Source organism: Falco cherrug, chromosome 4 (assembly GCF_023634085.1).
Source record: "Falco cherrug isolate bFalChe1 chromosome 4, bFalChe1.pri, whole genome shotgun sequence".
NCBI lineage: Eukaryota > Metazoa > Chordata > Aves > Falconiformes > Falconidae > Falco > Falco cherrug.
Genome location: NC_073700.1, coordinates 88,409,004 through 88,424,476, shown reverse-complemented (window position 1 = coordinate 88,424,476; position 15,473 = coordinate 88,409,004). Strand labels below are relative to the sequence as shown.

General features: G+C 39.1%; 1 protein-coding gene across 3 annotated transcripts in view; it reads right to left on the bottom strand.

Annotated features, from left to right (window-relative positions):
- Positions 1-15,473, bottom strand: part of ADCY1 (adenylate cyclase 1) — a 154,275-nt gene that overhangs the window by 56,228 nt on the left and 82,574 nt on the right. For all 3 annotated transcript variants that reach the window (XR_008732038.1, XM_055709109.1, XM_055709110.1), the window contains exons 5-7: positions 12,332-12,459; positions 2,466-2,624; positions 871-1,012 (exon numbers count right to left, since the gene is read on the bottom strand). Coding sequence is in view for 2 of the 3 variants with exons in the window: in XM_055709109.1 (XP_055565084.1) it covers positions 871-1,012; positions 2,466-2,624; positions 12,332-12,459 (429 nt within the window). In the remaining variant the exon portion in view is untranslated. The remainder of the gene's footprint in view (positions 1-870; positions 1,013-2,465; positions 2,625-12,331; positions 12,460-15,473) is intronic.

Genomic DNA, 15,473 nt, shown 5'->3' with positions numbered 1-15,473 from the left:
GGAAAGCATTGAATTTGTCATGAGCAGCTCAGCGTAGCAGGAGAATAAAATGCATATTTTGGACAGAGAATATATTATTTGTTGCAATCACCTTGAAAAATTTACTCAGCTTCAGCATAAATACCTGATCTGTGGTATAGCAGTACATACATTCAAAAGCAGGATGGTTGACTGCAGCCTCTTCCTCTGACCTGGGTAAATGGGCTCATGCTGCACAGCTTGGCAATGTGGCAGCTTTTCCGGGCTTCCAGGGGCTGTTAGTGCCAGCACCACTGAATTAATTTCACTTACTTGCCTGCTGAGGGCATGACGTGTCTGTAAATACTGCTTTTTCTGTGTCTGCTCACTGGGGAATACTCCAGGCCCAGTACAGAAGCCACCAGTACCACAAGTGTTTGTAGAAAGGGTTAGGAGAGGATGAGTAAAATGGCATGGGAACATGGGAATAAGAGAGTAAAGAAAACTAGAAGGAAACTAGCCAAGCTGTGAGCATTAATATTTTGAAACACTCTTTTGAAGGGAGGAGGAAGGGAAGAGTGAACTAACTTTTTGGATTAGCATATCATAGAATTTCTGATAGAATGATTACAGAACCTGAATAAAACAACAGTTTCCTTTTTGGAGGGGTAAAGGGAAATTTTTTTTTCTTTTTAAACTTTAAAAGTAAATTGATCATCTCCATGCAACATTCAAGGTTAGCTTTTTTAGCATTCCTGCCTCAATCAAAACCAAAAGATCTCATTTCAAGAGTGTTTGAAGAGCTTTTAGGAATATGAAATACCAGTATTGCCTCTCCTTTCAGAATAGTACAGAACAGTTGGTAAACTATGAAAACATACCACAGAACAAGCTAGAATTTATGGAACTCACCTTCCTACGATGGGATGGCACAATAAAATACGTTTCAATATTATGCTTCTTCAGGAAACTATTCCTTTCGTGACCATATCCTGGTTCTACCTCATAGTCCCCATTTAGGCACTCTAAGGTGGTCTTTGTTATGTGAACTTTCCTGGAGAGAAAAATCCGACATTGCTGTTAAAAGCAAAGATACATTATGAGTGAGTTGCTACTGAAATAAACTCCTGTGCCGAAGATCATAAAGAGGTCTGATTTCATGCGAAGTCCCATTTTTGATGTAAAAAATGTGTTTTCTTCTGTTTTTTTAGCCAAATAGAACACAGAAACATTTCTATTACATGCACATAAATTTTCTAAATGAGCAGAGTAAACAGAAAGGCAACTGTTGACTGTCCAAATGATTGAAGACTTGTTGATTTGTAGAAAGTGAAAGTCTGCATATCATCTTCCAGGTTGTGTATCTTTCTTAAGTGTTTACCTCGCTGCCTGCTTGCAGAAACATTCTGCTCTTTGAAACTTGTGGCTTCGCACGCCGAACATAAAGTTTCTCTTGTGCATAATGGAGAAACTTCTTTCTCTGCTCCCTTTCAAGTCTCTGACTTGGTTAACTTACTCTGTTTTATAGGCAGCTTTCTAATTCACTTTGCTTTGGCAGCACAGCCATCTTTGACACTATTAGTAAGTTTTCTTACCCCAAAAACTGTCTTCACGTTTTCTCCAAAAAGACTCCTTAGATTTGAAATATCTTCACAGAAGAGATCTGAAAAGCTGTTACGCTTTCCTCTATTAAACATTTGTTTATATTTTTTTTTTGCTGGAAAGCCTTAAGGTAAGGCACATACCAAACACAGTGCCAAAACCTGCCTAAGGCAGACATACACAGCAAACAGAAATTCACTCAACCAGAAAAATTCAGAGTTTCCATTGTGCCCCTGTTCAGCAAACCACGATCTTGTGAAAATCCAATGAAGGATGGTAGGTCCCAGTCCAAATGTGAGCTGCACACAGAAGCACAGCCGTACACCTTTGCCAAAGTGCTCTGTGGTCATTCAAACTGGGGCCAAGGCTGCGCAAGTACTTAAAATCTCAGGACATGCCCCATGGATTGGCTGTGGGTTTATGTGTTACCGTATCATTTGCGCACACACCATCAATATTCGAGTTCATAACTGGGTATTATTTCTATAGCACACGACTAGTGTTGGAAAGCTTGCTATGTAAAAGGCGTAAGGCACGCACCCCCAGCATGTGTAGATGTGCGAGGGTAAAAATTTCTTGCAGTAACTAGAGGGGTTTTACATTTATAACATGAAATGGTGAAAATCTAACATTCCTACATGCCTAGCACTGCCTCATCCGACTCTTTTATATTTGACAGCTTCTAACAATGATTTATTTTGGTGATGTTTTGCTTCTAATCTAACCTATTACCGACCTAAATATAAAGCTCATCTGGAGAATTCCACAGGATAAATCACATAATACATTGATTACTCCTGCTGAACATCAATAGCATTTATATTGCAAATGCCTTAGAGAAGGAAATAATTTCCTCACCGGTGCAGGTTTCTGTTTCTTTTTCAGTGGTTCTTTCTCAGACTTACCCAGGCAGTCCTCCAGCTTCCATCACATTAGCTAAAGTCACATCATTTGACCAGACATCGTATTGCCATTTTCGGAGACCCAGGACCCCACAAAGCACCCTGCCTGTATGCAATCCAACTCGCATGTTGAGATCAACCTCTGTGGCTTCTGCAACAGATCTAGAAAGACAGCATCAGAATATTAAATAATGACATTGCTCTTGATTTTCTCCTTCCCCCAGAGTTAAGATATACACACATGACTGGATACACAGGATCTTTTGAAAATCTCAGATGATATATTCAAGTGCTGTTCTTTTCCTTCACTAGTTTCAAAGCCCCAGTTGTAATGCCAAAGAAATATTTTTCTTCGTCATATTGTAATTACTGTCGAACCAAAATCTCTGTATTGCTAAATTTCTTAACCTAATACATTAATATTTAATTTTCCAGCTTTCAAGAAAACCCAGAAAAAGTTACATTTCATTACATTTAATATAATTAAAAAAAAAGAAAGAAAGAAAAGGAAAATAAAGCAAGTGTAGTAAATGGCTTTGTCATGAAACTTCCCTAAGACCGTAATTTCTAGGTTTTATTTGCCACTTCTGCAGTATTTGCTACCGTGGTCCTACAGAAACTGAGATATTTTAGCAGGAGATAAACAAGTAACTTTCTGGCTGTAACTCAAATAATTCAGAGACAGCCCGCTTAACTCCTGCACTTTCCTGTTTATCTTGCCTCTCACATGTATTTACTTTTATTTGTCATAAATGTTGCTTTCTCCCAATGCATGTTTATTTCAGCAGGATGACAAGTGACCACAACATGATTGCTGGAATCAAAAGAAGATTTCTGAAATGATCTTATTAGGCTTAATTTTAACCTGACCTGTAAGTAAGCAAACATGATTCAGTTGTACCTTTACTCCAGACTGCTTTCAGCATAGTATTAAAATGAGCTATGTGGCTTTTTCTTACCAAAAATCTGTTAATATATCTCCTTATCCTAGCCTTGGGTTTACTGGTTGGTGGATTATTCTCTAATTCTTTTTTACCCTCCTTCACCTCACTCATACAAAGATCATGCTTGATCCTATACATGCTAACAGAATTTCATCGTGAAGGAGTTTAATATTAAACACCAAGGAAAAGGTTGGTCATGTGAGTAAAATATAAACGAGTCATTCAAGACTTGGACTTGATTTCTCTCCTCTTTTATCAGTTTGTTGTGAGTCAGTCAAAGTAATTTTATCCTCTTTCAGTTCTCCATCTGTAATATCAAAATAATACTTTGTTTTCCTTACCCCTTTTGTTTGCAGTGGCTTGACCTCAAGGTGATAGTATAAAACATTTAATTTGAAACTAAAATAATATAAAATAATCTGGAAAAAGAGTATAGTATGGACCTCAACAGTTCCTCTCTGTGCAGCACAGAGTTTTTATAAACACTAATTAATATCTTTCCAAAGCTCCTGCAAGAGTGGCACAGAAACCACCTGTAACTACTGACTTGTACCTATAAATTAAATCTAACCTTCAGACATTTTCATTGTGAGCTGGTAAAGGAGGAATTAATTGGCAAAGTCACTATTAAAAGCATTTTTACTACTGGTGCCACAATAAGGAAGGAGTCTTCATTTCTGTGAATGTACGACATGCTCTGACTCACACCCTGCACTGGCTTGTGAAGACCAAAGAGGAGCCTTGAAGCTGTCTGCCTTACGCACTACATGTAGAGACCACGGTGTGCACAGTCTTTGCAGATCTTGCTGTTACAGAGACACTCGGCATTCCACAGTTAAGTTGCAGTCCAGAAAGAGATAATATTGGTGAATAAATGCAACTGACTATTCAGTAAGAATCAAACTGAGGCTCTGGCTGTAATTTTCCCTTGATCTTCATTGACCAATATATATTTTTAAGTACCATCTGGTTACACTGGATTTGGCAGAGAGGTCTTTAGAAGCACCTCTTCTAATAAAGGTCTTTATTGCAGGAGTAGACACTGTATTTGTCTCTTGTATAGTTGTACTTATTTGAATATAATTAACAGAAAGGGCAGCACAGGCAGGGTGAGCAGCACAAGATACCTGGCCTCAATTTGACGAAGGGGCTCTGTGGCCATGAAGTGCTCAAGTGTATTTCATGTCAGCCGTTACTAATGCAAGTAATGTGGAGATCTCTTTTGGCCCCCTAGGGAATCTGGGCATGCCACATTTTCCAGTCATTTTTTATGCGACAGCACAGAAAAACTTAAGCACAGCTTTCTGAAAGATTAAATATTTCCTTGTCCTATTTCTACTCACTGCAAGTCAGCTGGCTTTTATTCAATATCCATTACCAATCAAGCCTCATAAATGACTCCAAGGAGTCCTAAAAGGACTCAAGTGTTACAGGGCTTGTTGTGCACACTGCTTGGCAAAGCCTTGAGGACAGGAAAGAAGCTAATAATATAAGGAACCTAGTGATAATTTCACCTTTGTATCTCCACCTGTGCATGTGTATTGTGCCATTAACAGACTGACCTTACACCAGACCGTGCCTGGCAAGCCAAAGCCCTTCAGGATTACACCTTGCTTGCCTGTCTATGTCCTCCCCCATAACTAAATACCTATGTAATTACCTGGTGAACCTGCAACTGTGTGAGTTTCTGTGTTTACAAGTGAATGTTAATTCCCCACACCCCCTCCATTTAAAGCCGTATCCAAAACCTCAGGCTACATGTAAGTGGAAAGACAGTGAAATTCAGACACTGAGAAAGACCAGTTGAGACCTTTGTCCTTGCTTTGTCCCAGATGGCTTGAAAGAGAGGGTGAAATTTCATCTGCTTTTAGAAATTTGAATAGCGTAACAAAAAGTAAATGAAATGAGCAGAGAAATACAACGTGGCTGATCATACTCCTTCTTAAATAAGCTCAACTGTATAATGTACCAGTGAACCATAAAGCAGAATCTGAAAACATTTCATTTTTGAAGAAAAGAATTCCAGAAGTAGTCACTTCATAAAGAATCTAAATCAAGAATGCATTTCTACATTTTCCCCAGAAACTACAATGTGTTCCAGGGGTGCTTTCACCATTTTAAAATTTGAGAAGGAAAAAAGCCCTCAGGAACAGTTCATTAAACTTTCTGAATTTACCTTTAAGACCTGTGTGCCCTTTATGCAGTTAATTTCCATGAATACACCCCACTGAACTATAAAAAATGAGGAATGTTAAGTAACATATGAAGAATAGACTTCAAATATATAATCAGAGCAGAACCACAATCATATTCCCAAACAACATCAACATTTCAGCAATAAAATATCACAAAAGTTTCCGATAAGGCAATTTAGATTAGAAAGGCATTTTAGAATATAAATATATTTTTGAAAAAAATACCAGAACCTCACAAACAAGTCATGAATAGAAAAAAGAAAAGATGTTTCTCAAATAAATTATTCATTGGAACTTACTCTCTCCTAGATTCAGATATAATATACTGAAAGGTTTTCCAAATGTTAACACAAAAGTGGGCCCAGAAACAAATGGAAATCAAAAACCACTGTTTTCAAAGTAGAAACATGCAGTGTCTATATAAGTGGCTAAGATAACTATCGACCCTGACAGCTCAAGTATCCTACCAAGCCTTTAAATTTTAGTTCTCTCCTTAGCTACAAATATTTCATGCACTACTACAAGACATCAAAGTCATTTAGATCATCTGCAGAACAGCTCCAGACCGGTGCTGCATTTGAATGAAAAAATAAAGCTCTGCATTCCATTTCTTGTAAGTTATTTAGGGCTTTTCTTCAGGTCCAAGAATATCTGCATTGAAATAGGTGCTTCCTGGTTAAAGGCTTAGACAAGATTTTTGGCTCAGTTACATACATTTGCACTTCATATATTTTTATAGATATACATATATATTTATCTATGGTTCTAAGAGAAGGGTGTCCTTTAATTTTGCATAGCTTGCTAAATATTTCTCTGTCAGTTCCATTTCAACATCATCAGGAATTGGTCTGTTCTTGGACGTTAATGATAAAGACAATATTTCTGTAAATTACTCTGTCAGCCTGGTAGGCTGTGGGAGAAGATGCTGCCGGCCACAGCCAAGCAACACCCGTACCCCAGACCCCCTTGTTTGCCCTCCCACAAGGCAAGGGCCACGTTAGGTTTGTCAGGCAATTTGAAAACTTTTGGTGTCCTGTTTTGGCAGCTGTTTCTCCAGATCAGGTTCAGGTTTTTTTGATTGGTTTGTTTATCTGTGGTGTGTGTGGGGTTTTTTTGGTTTTTTTTTTTCTCTTTTCTTTTGTTGGTTGGGTTTTTTTGTTTGTTTTTGTTTGTGTTTTTGTTTTTTTTTTTTTAATATTGACCAGAACTACATGCTTTCCCAGTATGTTGCTCACCTGGAGCATGGCAGCAGGGAGCTGGAGCACAGAGCCCAGGCTGTGAAGGTGTGATGGTTTCAGTAGTCAAGACGCTCACTTTGACAGAGGTGAGAGCTGACCAAGCTTTCATCAATGGTAGACAGCTTTCTCCACTGCTAAAAATGCAGTTGCTGGTTTTCCCAGAATTCAGGGTCAACTCACTCCTGCCAGTCCAAACTTTCCCAGGCCCTGGACCTTTAGAGGACCAGGGGGAAAAGCATCAACAGTGTTGACATCAGGAAAGTTGGAGCTTCTGTCTTCTTCCTCAAACAAACGATCACACAGGAAAACTTGACATTTCAGCTGGGGCTTCCTCAAACTAGATGCTGTAGCTCCTCTCCCTTCCCCAGTACCTTTGGTCAGCCGATGACCAAACTCATGGGAAGGAGACAGTCCAAGCATCAGCCTCTGCAGTGTCCCAAGCAACAACAAAATTTGTAGATGCAAAAGAAGCCCAATTTCCCTCTGTGAGGTCCTACACGGACAACTGGTGGAGTCATCCATACGGGATAAACACCTATGTGAAACTGAGCAAAGCTGATGGACCCCACTGGGGTGCCCAGATTTCAAGAAGCAAAGGCTCTCAGACACTTTCCCTCAGGCCTCTTCAAAGCCCATGTGCATTAGGAACACTCAATTCAGAGGGCCAGATGAGACCTATTCTAAAGCAAGCCTCCCCCTTCTCCACCCCATAATATGTATAGGTTAAACTGAAGAAGTCAGCAGCAGCTACTCTGATCTACAGACGTGCTCCTGCTATGCTGTGTTGACTGCCAATGTAGGTGCAGCCAGTGGTGAGATCCCCCGGGTCAGCACTCAAACGGCACCCTAGTAAGGCGGCAAGGGAAGGAATATTGTGAAAATGTACTGCTTATGTGATGACAGGAATAGTTAGAGGATCCCATAACATTTGTGACAAGTTTACGAAGGTTAGCCCCAATATTTTGGCCCGGTCCCAAATCTAGTATTTATCTCCTGCTCACTCAGATTCCCTCCTCATTTCCAATTGGAAACGTTATGGTTCACTTCTTGCCCTGTGGCATTATCAAGTGCATTTAAATAACTCCCTCATTTCATCACATTTCATCTCCTAAGAGGATCCATTTGTGGACTGAGCCAAATGGTTGTTAAATATAGTTTATATCAGTTGATGAAGTGCTCTGTAAGGAAAGACAAACTGCTATTAAGAATGTATAAAATTGCCCCTGTAACACTAGCTTAAACCAGAACTCCAGCCAGTTTATGGGGTAGAGAGGGAAGAGCTTGGGTAGCTGGGCGAAACCTTTTTACGTGGCAATCAGCTAACAAATATATCTAGAAAGTAAAATACTGTAGTAAATAGAGTGGAACCTTCAAATGTGGCAAGATATTTAAGTCAGGTGAAGAGAGTACTTGGCCTAACACTCTTCAAAACCAAGGTGAGGAAAACATCTGCCACTTCAGAGCAACATCTGGCACATCAGAGGCACTAATGAACATGACCATTGTAATTATATTACTAAGAAAAACCTGACCATTAAAACTCACCTGAAGAAAGCAGCATGGGTGGTGTCCAGCATTTAACTCCCACTTAAATACTGCCACGATGGTTTAAGTGCCTCTGAAGTAGAACAAACACTGACCTGTACCAAGGCACTGACACAAAACTCCTTGGCAGCAGAAATTCTTTTGGAATAGAAACAGAATATAATGCTGTTTCGTTGGGTTTTTCAAGAAAAAACCCACCACAACCAACCACATCTTTCCATAAAGGTTCTGGTATGACTTTAACTGTGCCCTTGAAAAAGGATACTTAGTAAAAGGCAGATGAAATTCTGACAATTTTAAGTATTTTAGAATGTTCTTTGAAAACTACCTTGAAAAATCTCAATCTAAATGTAATGAGGCAACATTCTGAGATTACACTCACATGCAGCACCATATTCTAGGATATGAATTTATATGAACTCATTACAACATTCAACTCAGTCAAATCACAGATCCATCAACCAGCCACTAGAAGTTTCTATTCCTTGATTTCCTGGAAAAAAGCACGTTTTGGTGGTACATATCTCTGGGACAGGCACTTCTGACAGATCCATCAGCTGAATCACAATTCAAGCGATTTTATTTATGTATTTATCTATCCCAGGTAACATGACAAACCTGTCACTAGGGGTGACAACTTCCAAGCATGAATTTGCAAAGCCAAGGACTGATTTCTGCAGTACAGTGAAGAGACTCTTAGAAGACTATCAGCTGACATCCAACTTTGGATGGAAGGGGGAAGTTTAAAAACAAAAGTGACTCGCATCTCATGAGACTGATAAACAACACCTAATAATCATACCAATAGAAAAATAATGTTGCATTCCAAATTTACCATCATAAGCTCTTCACTTCTTTTCATTAGCTCAACATATTTTCCAATAAATTATTCTGGGGAATCTATCTTCTAACATGGGTCTCTGTGGAGGAGTGAAGAATTTTTTCCTAATCTTCATCAGAAAATATTTTCCTGGTCTGAAGCATTTTGTGCAGTTGGCTTACCCACATGCTTCTGTCAACAAAAGCACCTCATCCAGAATCCAGCAATATCTGAACAGATGATGCTCCACTTGCAGTAAAATAAAAAAAAATAGTACTGCCATCAAGGGCAATGGTGCTTCAAATGCATCATCCTCCTGTTTCCTAGCATAAGGAGAACAGGCATATTCATTTAACTAAGGAAAGAAATATACTTTGATCCTGGGATCTTACAGTCCTCACACTACTAATTCCTTGTTGAGGGAAAAAAAATATATTTGGATTAATCAATTCTGCTTATGTACAACGGATGCAGAATAGGTCTCTAGCCATTCACCAACCCTAAATAAATATGACACTCTTATAACCTTGCCTCTTCTCCATCTTGCCCTCTTACTGTGCTCTGACCACTGACTACACTAAAGACTTTCACTTTATGCATTCTTTAAAAAAACAAAATTCTGAAATTGTCAGTTACCTGTCTTCCACCATAACCTCAGACTACACATGTCTAGTTAACACATCACAGCCCATCCACTTAGAATAACGGAGTTACTGATGTTGGAAGGGGCCTTTGGAAATCATCTAGAGCAACCCCCCTGCTCAGAGCAGGGTCAGCTACAGAAGGTTTCCCAGGACTATGTTCAGCTGGGTTTGAAATCTTTCCAAGGATGCAAAGCCCACAACCTTCCAGTGCAAACTCTTCAGTATCGGACCACCTCCACAGCAGAAAAATGTTTTTTCTTATACTTAAATGGAATTTATTGTATTTCAGTTTCTGCCCATTTCCTCTTTCCCCGACACTGGATACCACTGAGAAAAGTTTGGCTTTGTCCTCTTTACACACTCTCATATTGATAAGATTCCCCCGAGCCATCTCTTCTCCAGGCTAAACAGTCCCAGTTCATTCCTTCTTTATTAATTCAATTTGTTTTTCAAGTTTACGTTGTCATGACAGCAGCCAATAAATGATAAACACGAAAAGGGAACGTTTCATTCCTAATATCAGTAAAACAATCAAAAAAGGAAAGTTCAGACACTGCCTTAGTTGTGTACATGAAACACAACACAACTAATGAATTAAAGATTAATGGTAGGTTTAAAAGAGGATGCATCAGCTACTGCTTTCCATAGATTTAAGAAGAAAAAAAAAAAAAAAAAGACTTCAGAAAATGTGTACAAAGGCCTGTACATCTACCTATGCTTCTAAAGGTCAAGGCTTCCTTATAAATGGAGTATCCATATACTGCCGAAAGAATGCACATATATCTAATTTGCAGACTTAGGATATCCCTTCAGGATTTTTTAGTATGATAGACTAGCATATATTATCACAGATTACAAAATCTTTTATCAATTTTACAATGTTTACAAAGATAAGGAACTTGCACTGAATGGAAGGGAGGATATTGATTTATTTATCCAACTCTTCACACTGAGAGATTTTGTAAATGAACATCACAATAAAAGCGTAGGGATTGAGCTAGAAATGAGAATCAACCTTCAATTGCTTTGAGTACTTCTCTCCTTTTTCCTATGTTTTCAAGTCCTTTGCAAAGAAAGCTCAATGAATTCAGGATCACAGAAAAATTTAAGGTTGATATGAAACAACAAAAATGCGCAGTAATGTCTGTGTTCCCCTAAGGCAAACCCTTAGTGGGATTTGAACAACTAGCCACTACTTCCACAGAGATAAAAAACTTACAGTGAACTCTTTGAGAGGATCATAATATGTTCTTCTACAACACTAAGACTCTCCAGAAATGAGCACAGCTCCTTTTTGTGCATTTATGTGTGAAAACATCCACACGTACAAACGTAAGACATGAAATATAGGACATGGCAAAAGCTCTACTAGAAACAAGAAAGGCGGTGAAATGTTCCAAATCAAAAATGCTTTACTTGAATTCATAAGCTTTATGTATGCTTATTCTACTTTTCCTTTATTTAATACTTTACTATTAGTTTTTAAATTGAGATTACACTGTGGTCTATTCACCTTCACAGAGAAGGCAGGTTTTGTCTGTGTTCAATGCAAAAATTCAGGGATTAAGTGAGGGGAAGCAGAACCTCAAATCAACACTACATTCCCAACAGGCCAGCTGACAACAGAGAGAAAGAATAACTGCCTACTGGAAATGGCTGTCAAACACTTTCCAACGTAGAACTGGCTAAGGCCCCTGATGTGACACACTTGTGCAAGCTCATTCCAAATGCAATAGCACTGTGTTGACAGTATGTATTTATATACAGAATGAATACAGGTGTGCACGCCCTCCTACAGCCATCCCATAAAACAAACATGCACCCACACAGAGCAATACAGCGGTGAAGAAATTTTCCATCTTTATCCCTTCCCTCCTGCGTAATGGGAGCTAAAAGCTCATTCACAGTTCTTTCACATTCACATTTTTTGCCCGGTTGAAATAATGATCAATTCAGAGCTCTCAAGCATAAAAAAAATTCTTCTGATCACCAAAGTGAATTTCACGTTACGTTTCTGAAAAGCAGAATAAATTAGTGGTTTAAACATGACATAGAGAAAGGAAAAAACAGAAAATTATCATTTTTAGAATACAAACACATACACAACATGCATACATCAGGACTGGCTTTGAGTGTACATACTGGTGGCAAAATGAGCCATGGGCTTCTTTCTTTGTGGCAAATGGCAATGGGAATATTTTGCTACTTCCCAGTATCTTTCTGTCCCCTAACCAGTACCTGTCTGAGCCTCTACATATTCAGACTTGTGCACTTTTCCCTCATAGCGATTAAATGGAGTAGAAAATCAACATCTAGTGTGACCCCTCTAAAACCAGTAAGTATCTTGTGGCCTGAGTGCAGCAGTGTGAATTGCTAGGTGTGTAGCACTCACAGACACTGCTGGTCGCTCTGAGAGCACCCTTCCCCACGGCACCCAGAAGCTGTTGTAGTACTCTGTCTGGTTCACCCTGCGCAGTACTTACGTGATGGTGTCAATCATATCCAGTCCCATTTCCACACAGCAATGGGCATGATCTGTTTTGGGCTGGGTCAGTCCTGATACGCAGTAGTAACAGTCCCCTAGGATTTTTATTCTTCTGCAGTGGTTTTCCTTTAATCAAAACAGAATGCGAAAACTTTTACTATTCATATAAATATTCCAGCATTTAAAGGATAAAATCTTCTCCATCAGTCAGGGAATCCTTTTCTTATCAAATTAAGTAACCTACAGTTCATGAAATCTGGATTCATACCGGAACAGCTGACATACACTTTTTGTTTCTTTATGTATTTATAAATATGCACATAAATACTGGTGATCAGCCCCACATTGTTCAAGACAGGTAGGTAACTCTGCTTAAAACTACAGTTCTAAAAAAATATTATCCCCTTGCCCTCATGCTGGGTCAGTACGTATTCAAGATCTGCAGTGAGACTTCATTCCTGTATGAATCCAAGCCAGAGGACTGAAGCCAAACCACTACTGAATATCAGGAAATGTTTGTATTCTGAGAAGCTTTTGTTTCAAATCCAGTTCCAACTTAGCAGGAGAGATCATGCACAAGTAAAGGTGCACACATTTGTGCATTACTGATTCATCAATCACAATTTAAAATACAGCAACATCAGTGTAAACATGACACACTTGCAGATCAGAAGATACAGTCAGTTTGCATTGCCATCAAATTTATCTCCTGTTTGCCTACTGTTTAATTTCTACAGCCAAAAAGACCTGGCTAAATCTCTCCCATTTTGAAAAACCAGTGATAGCATGCAATGATTGCTACATTGATCTGAGCAGAAATTTCATTTCTAAACAGAGGGCACATAACAAAGTGCCTTTAAATAATAAACTATAAGGAGACGCGATAAGACGATGGCATCTCTTGCAGCTAGACTGTGGTAACTTCTACTCATTTAGAGTACAGCACAGAAAAGTAAATTAACTGATTCGTTGAATCCAACTTACAGAGCTGGGACTATGTAAGTGCCACGCAGAAGTAGCTGTTGTGAATATGATGATAAAAGATTAACAAAACTCCAATTCCTTCTCCATCGATATGCTACATAGGCTTGATTTCAGTGCCACAGAAAGAGGAGAAAAAAAAAAAACAACAGAGGGCTATGGTGGTGGAATTTAAATTTTCTGGGAATACTGGTTTAGCTTCTCACACAGGCACATGTCCTCCTCCAGCCTCCTGCCTACAAGAACCAAAGCCCTCCTGAGATGACTGCAGTCTCCACATCACTGCCCATACTCCAGCTTGGAAGCGGTGGTGATGCCTACAGCAATCTCTTTGTCTCGGACATGTCGTACACTAGCACTTGGGGCTTGTTATTCCGCACTCCTCCAGCTGCAGGCATTCCCACACCTGTCTTCTTTGTACATGTTTCCAAATATCGAACAATAATTATGAAAGTCACTTCTGTTCAGACACGGAAGAAAGCATGCTGACGCTTGTCACAGCACTCTCCAAACTATCAAGCTGCAACAAGGTCTTTTACCATCTCATACCAGCACACTCTTCATACAGTCCCTCTGCTGCCTTCTCCTCCTTGTCTCACCTCATCCAGGGCATGGGTTTTCTCTCTTGCTTCTTCCTTGGCTGCTCTCTCTCCACTGGCTCTCAACCACTTAACCAGCCACACCTGCACCTTACCTACATTGGCTAACCCACAGCTGTATATTATCAATGATAATTAACCCAGTTTCATTCTTCTACAGACACTGTTCAGGAAAACTGGTCTGTCTATTTCTTTTTATAAACTAAAAACTCAAGTCTTGAAGCAAAGAAGAGGGCCATCTTTTGGGGAATGCTTAGCTAGTAGAAAAGGCTTTTCTAAGAGTGACTGCTTTACATTTCTTCTGTACAGGAGGTTTTTAAATATACCACTAATTATTATTAGTAATATATATTTTAATGAATGTGAACATAATTATTGCAGAAGCATAATCACCAGGTCCTTGGAGTATTCCCACACACTATAGCCACAAAATGCCTCACCAGTTTTACTTAAGAGTTTTAATTGGGTAGTTTGAGGTCCTTGGCTAAATGGTATTATATATGTAAAATAATTACTGATGCACACAAAGTAATATGCAGACCTCAAAACCTATCCTGACACAAAACAGGCCTTCCAACTCAAGGTTTTTGCACAGAAACCACTAAATACAAACCACCAAGTTTTTTAGCAGGAACCACTACATTTTATAATGGGATGCACAAAATTACTGTCAGACTGGCACAGCACAGCCTGGTTATTAGTTTAAGAAAGGGAGAAAAAAACCCCAAAACAACAGATCTTGATCCATTACCACTTTTCCAAGTCAGTTTATTACTTTTGCAGTATAAAAATAAAATAGAATTATACAAAGAAATAAGGACTCCATTTTTTTCTGGAGAGATATTAATTTTGATGGAAGACAAGACTAAATCACCTGCTGTTTTTGAAATGATGACTCTGTTCCCTATCAGATGTTATCCTCACTGTCCTTATTTATAAAAATCAATTAATATGCAGTAATCTCTAGAAAAAAAAAAAGTTTGTTTTCTTTCTCTCAACACATAAAGCAGGCTTACAGGAAGGAGATGCAGTGCAGCTTTGTAAGAGCAATCTTTCTGAGGATTGATATGCAAATTAACAAAACAAACCCTTTCCCTCTCTCTGTTTTGTTTCCTCAGCAACTTCCAAAGAAGCCCTTGACTCGGCAATATCTTACACTTTTGTGGCAGCGATGAATTCAAGTGTGATAGTTACAAATTCTAGTCACAGTTGATACAAGCAATGTCTGTTTAGAAACAGCTGATAATTTGGTTTTATGCACATGATAAAAAGCAGCAGAGATTGCTAGCGCTGCATTTGCCAGGCAGCTTGCCCACCTGTGGTGCCTCACCCAGACGCTTCCCAGCAGATCTGCAGAATTCCCTCTGGCACAACTGTCCGTCACAGGGTTTGCCAGTGTGAAGTGGAAGCCCCACTTGGAAAGCAGAGGATACTTCGAAGCTGCTAGAATTTTCTTTACACTTTCAGACAAGCACTTCATAAAGCAGCTGATGGAAAGGAAGGTCAGCTAGACTATAATTTTAAAAAGCAAGATTTTAGAAGCTAAACATTGAACTCCTC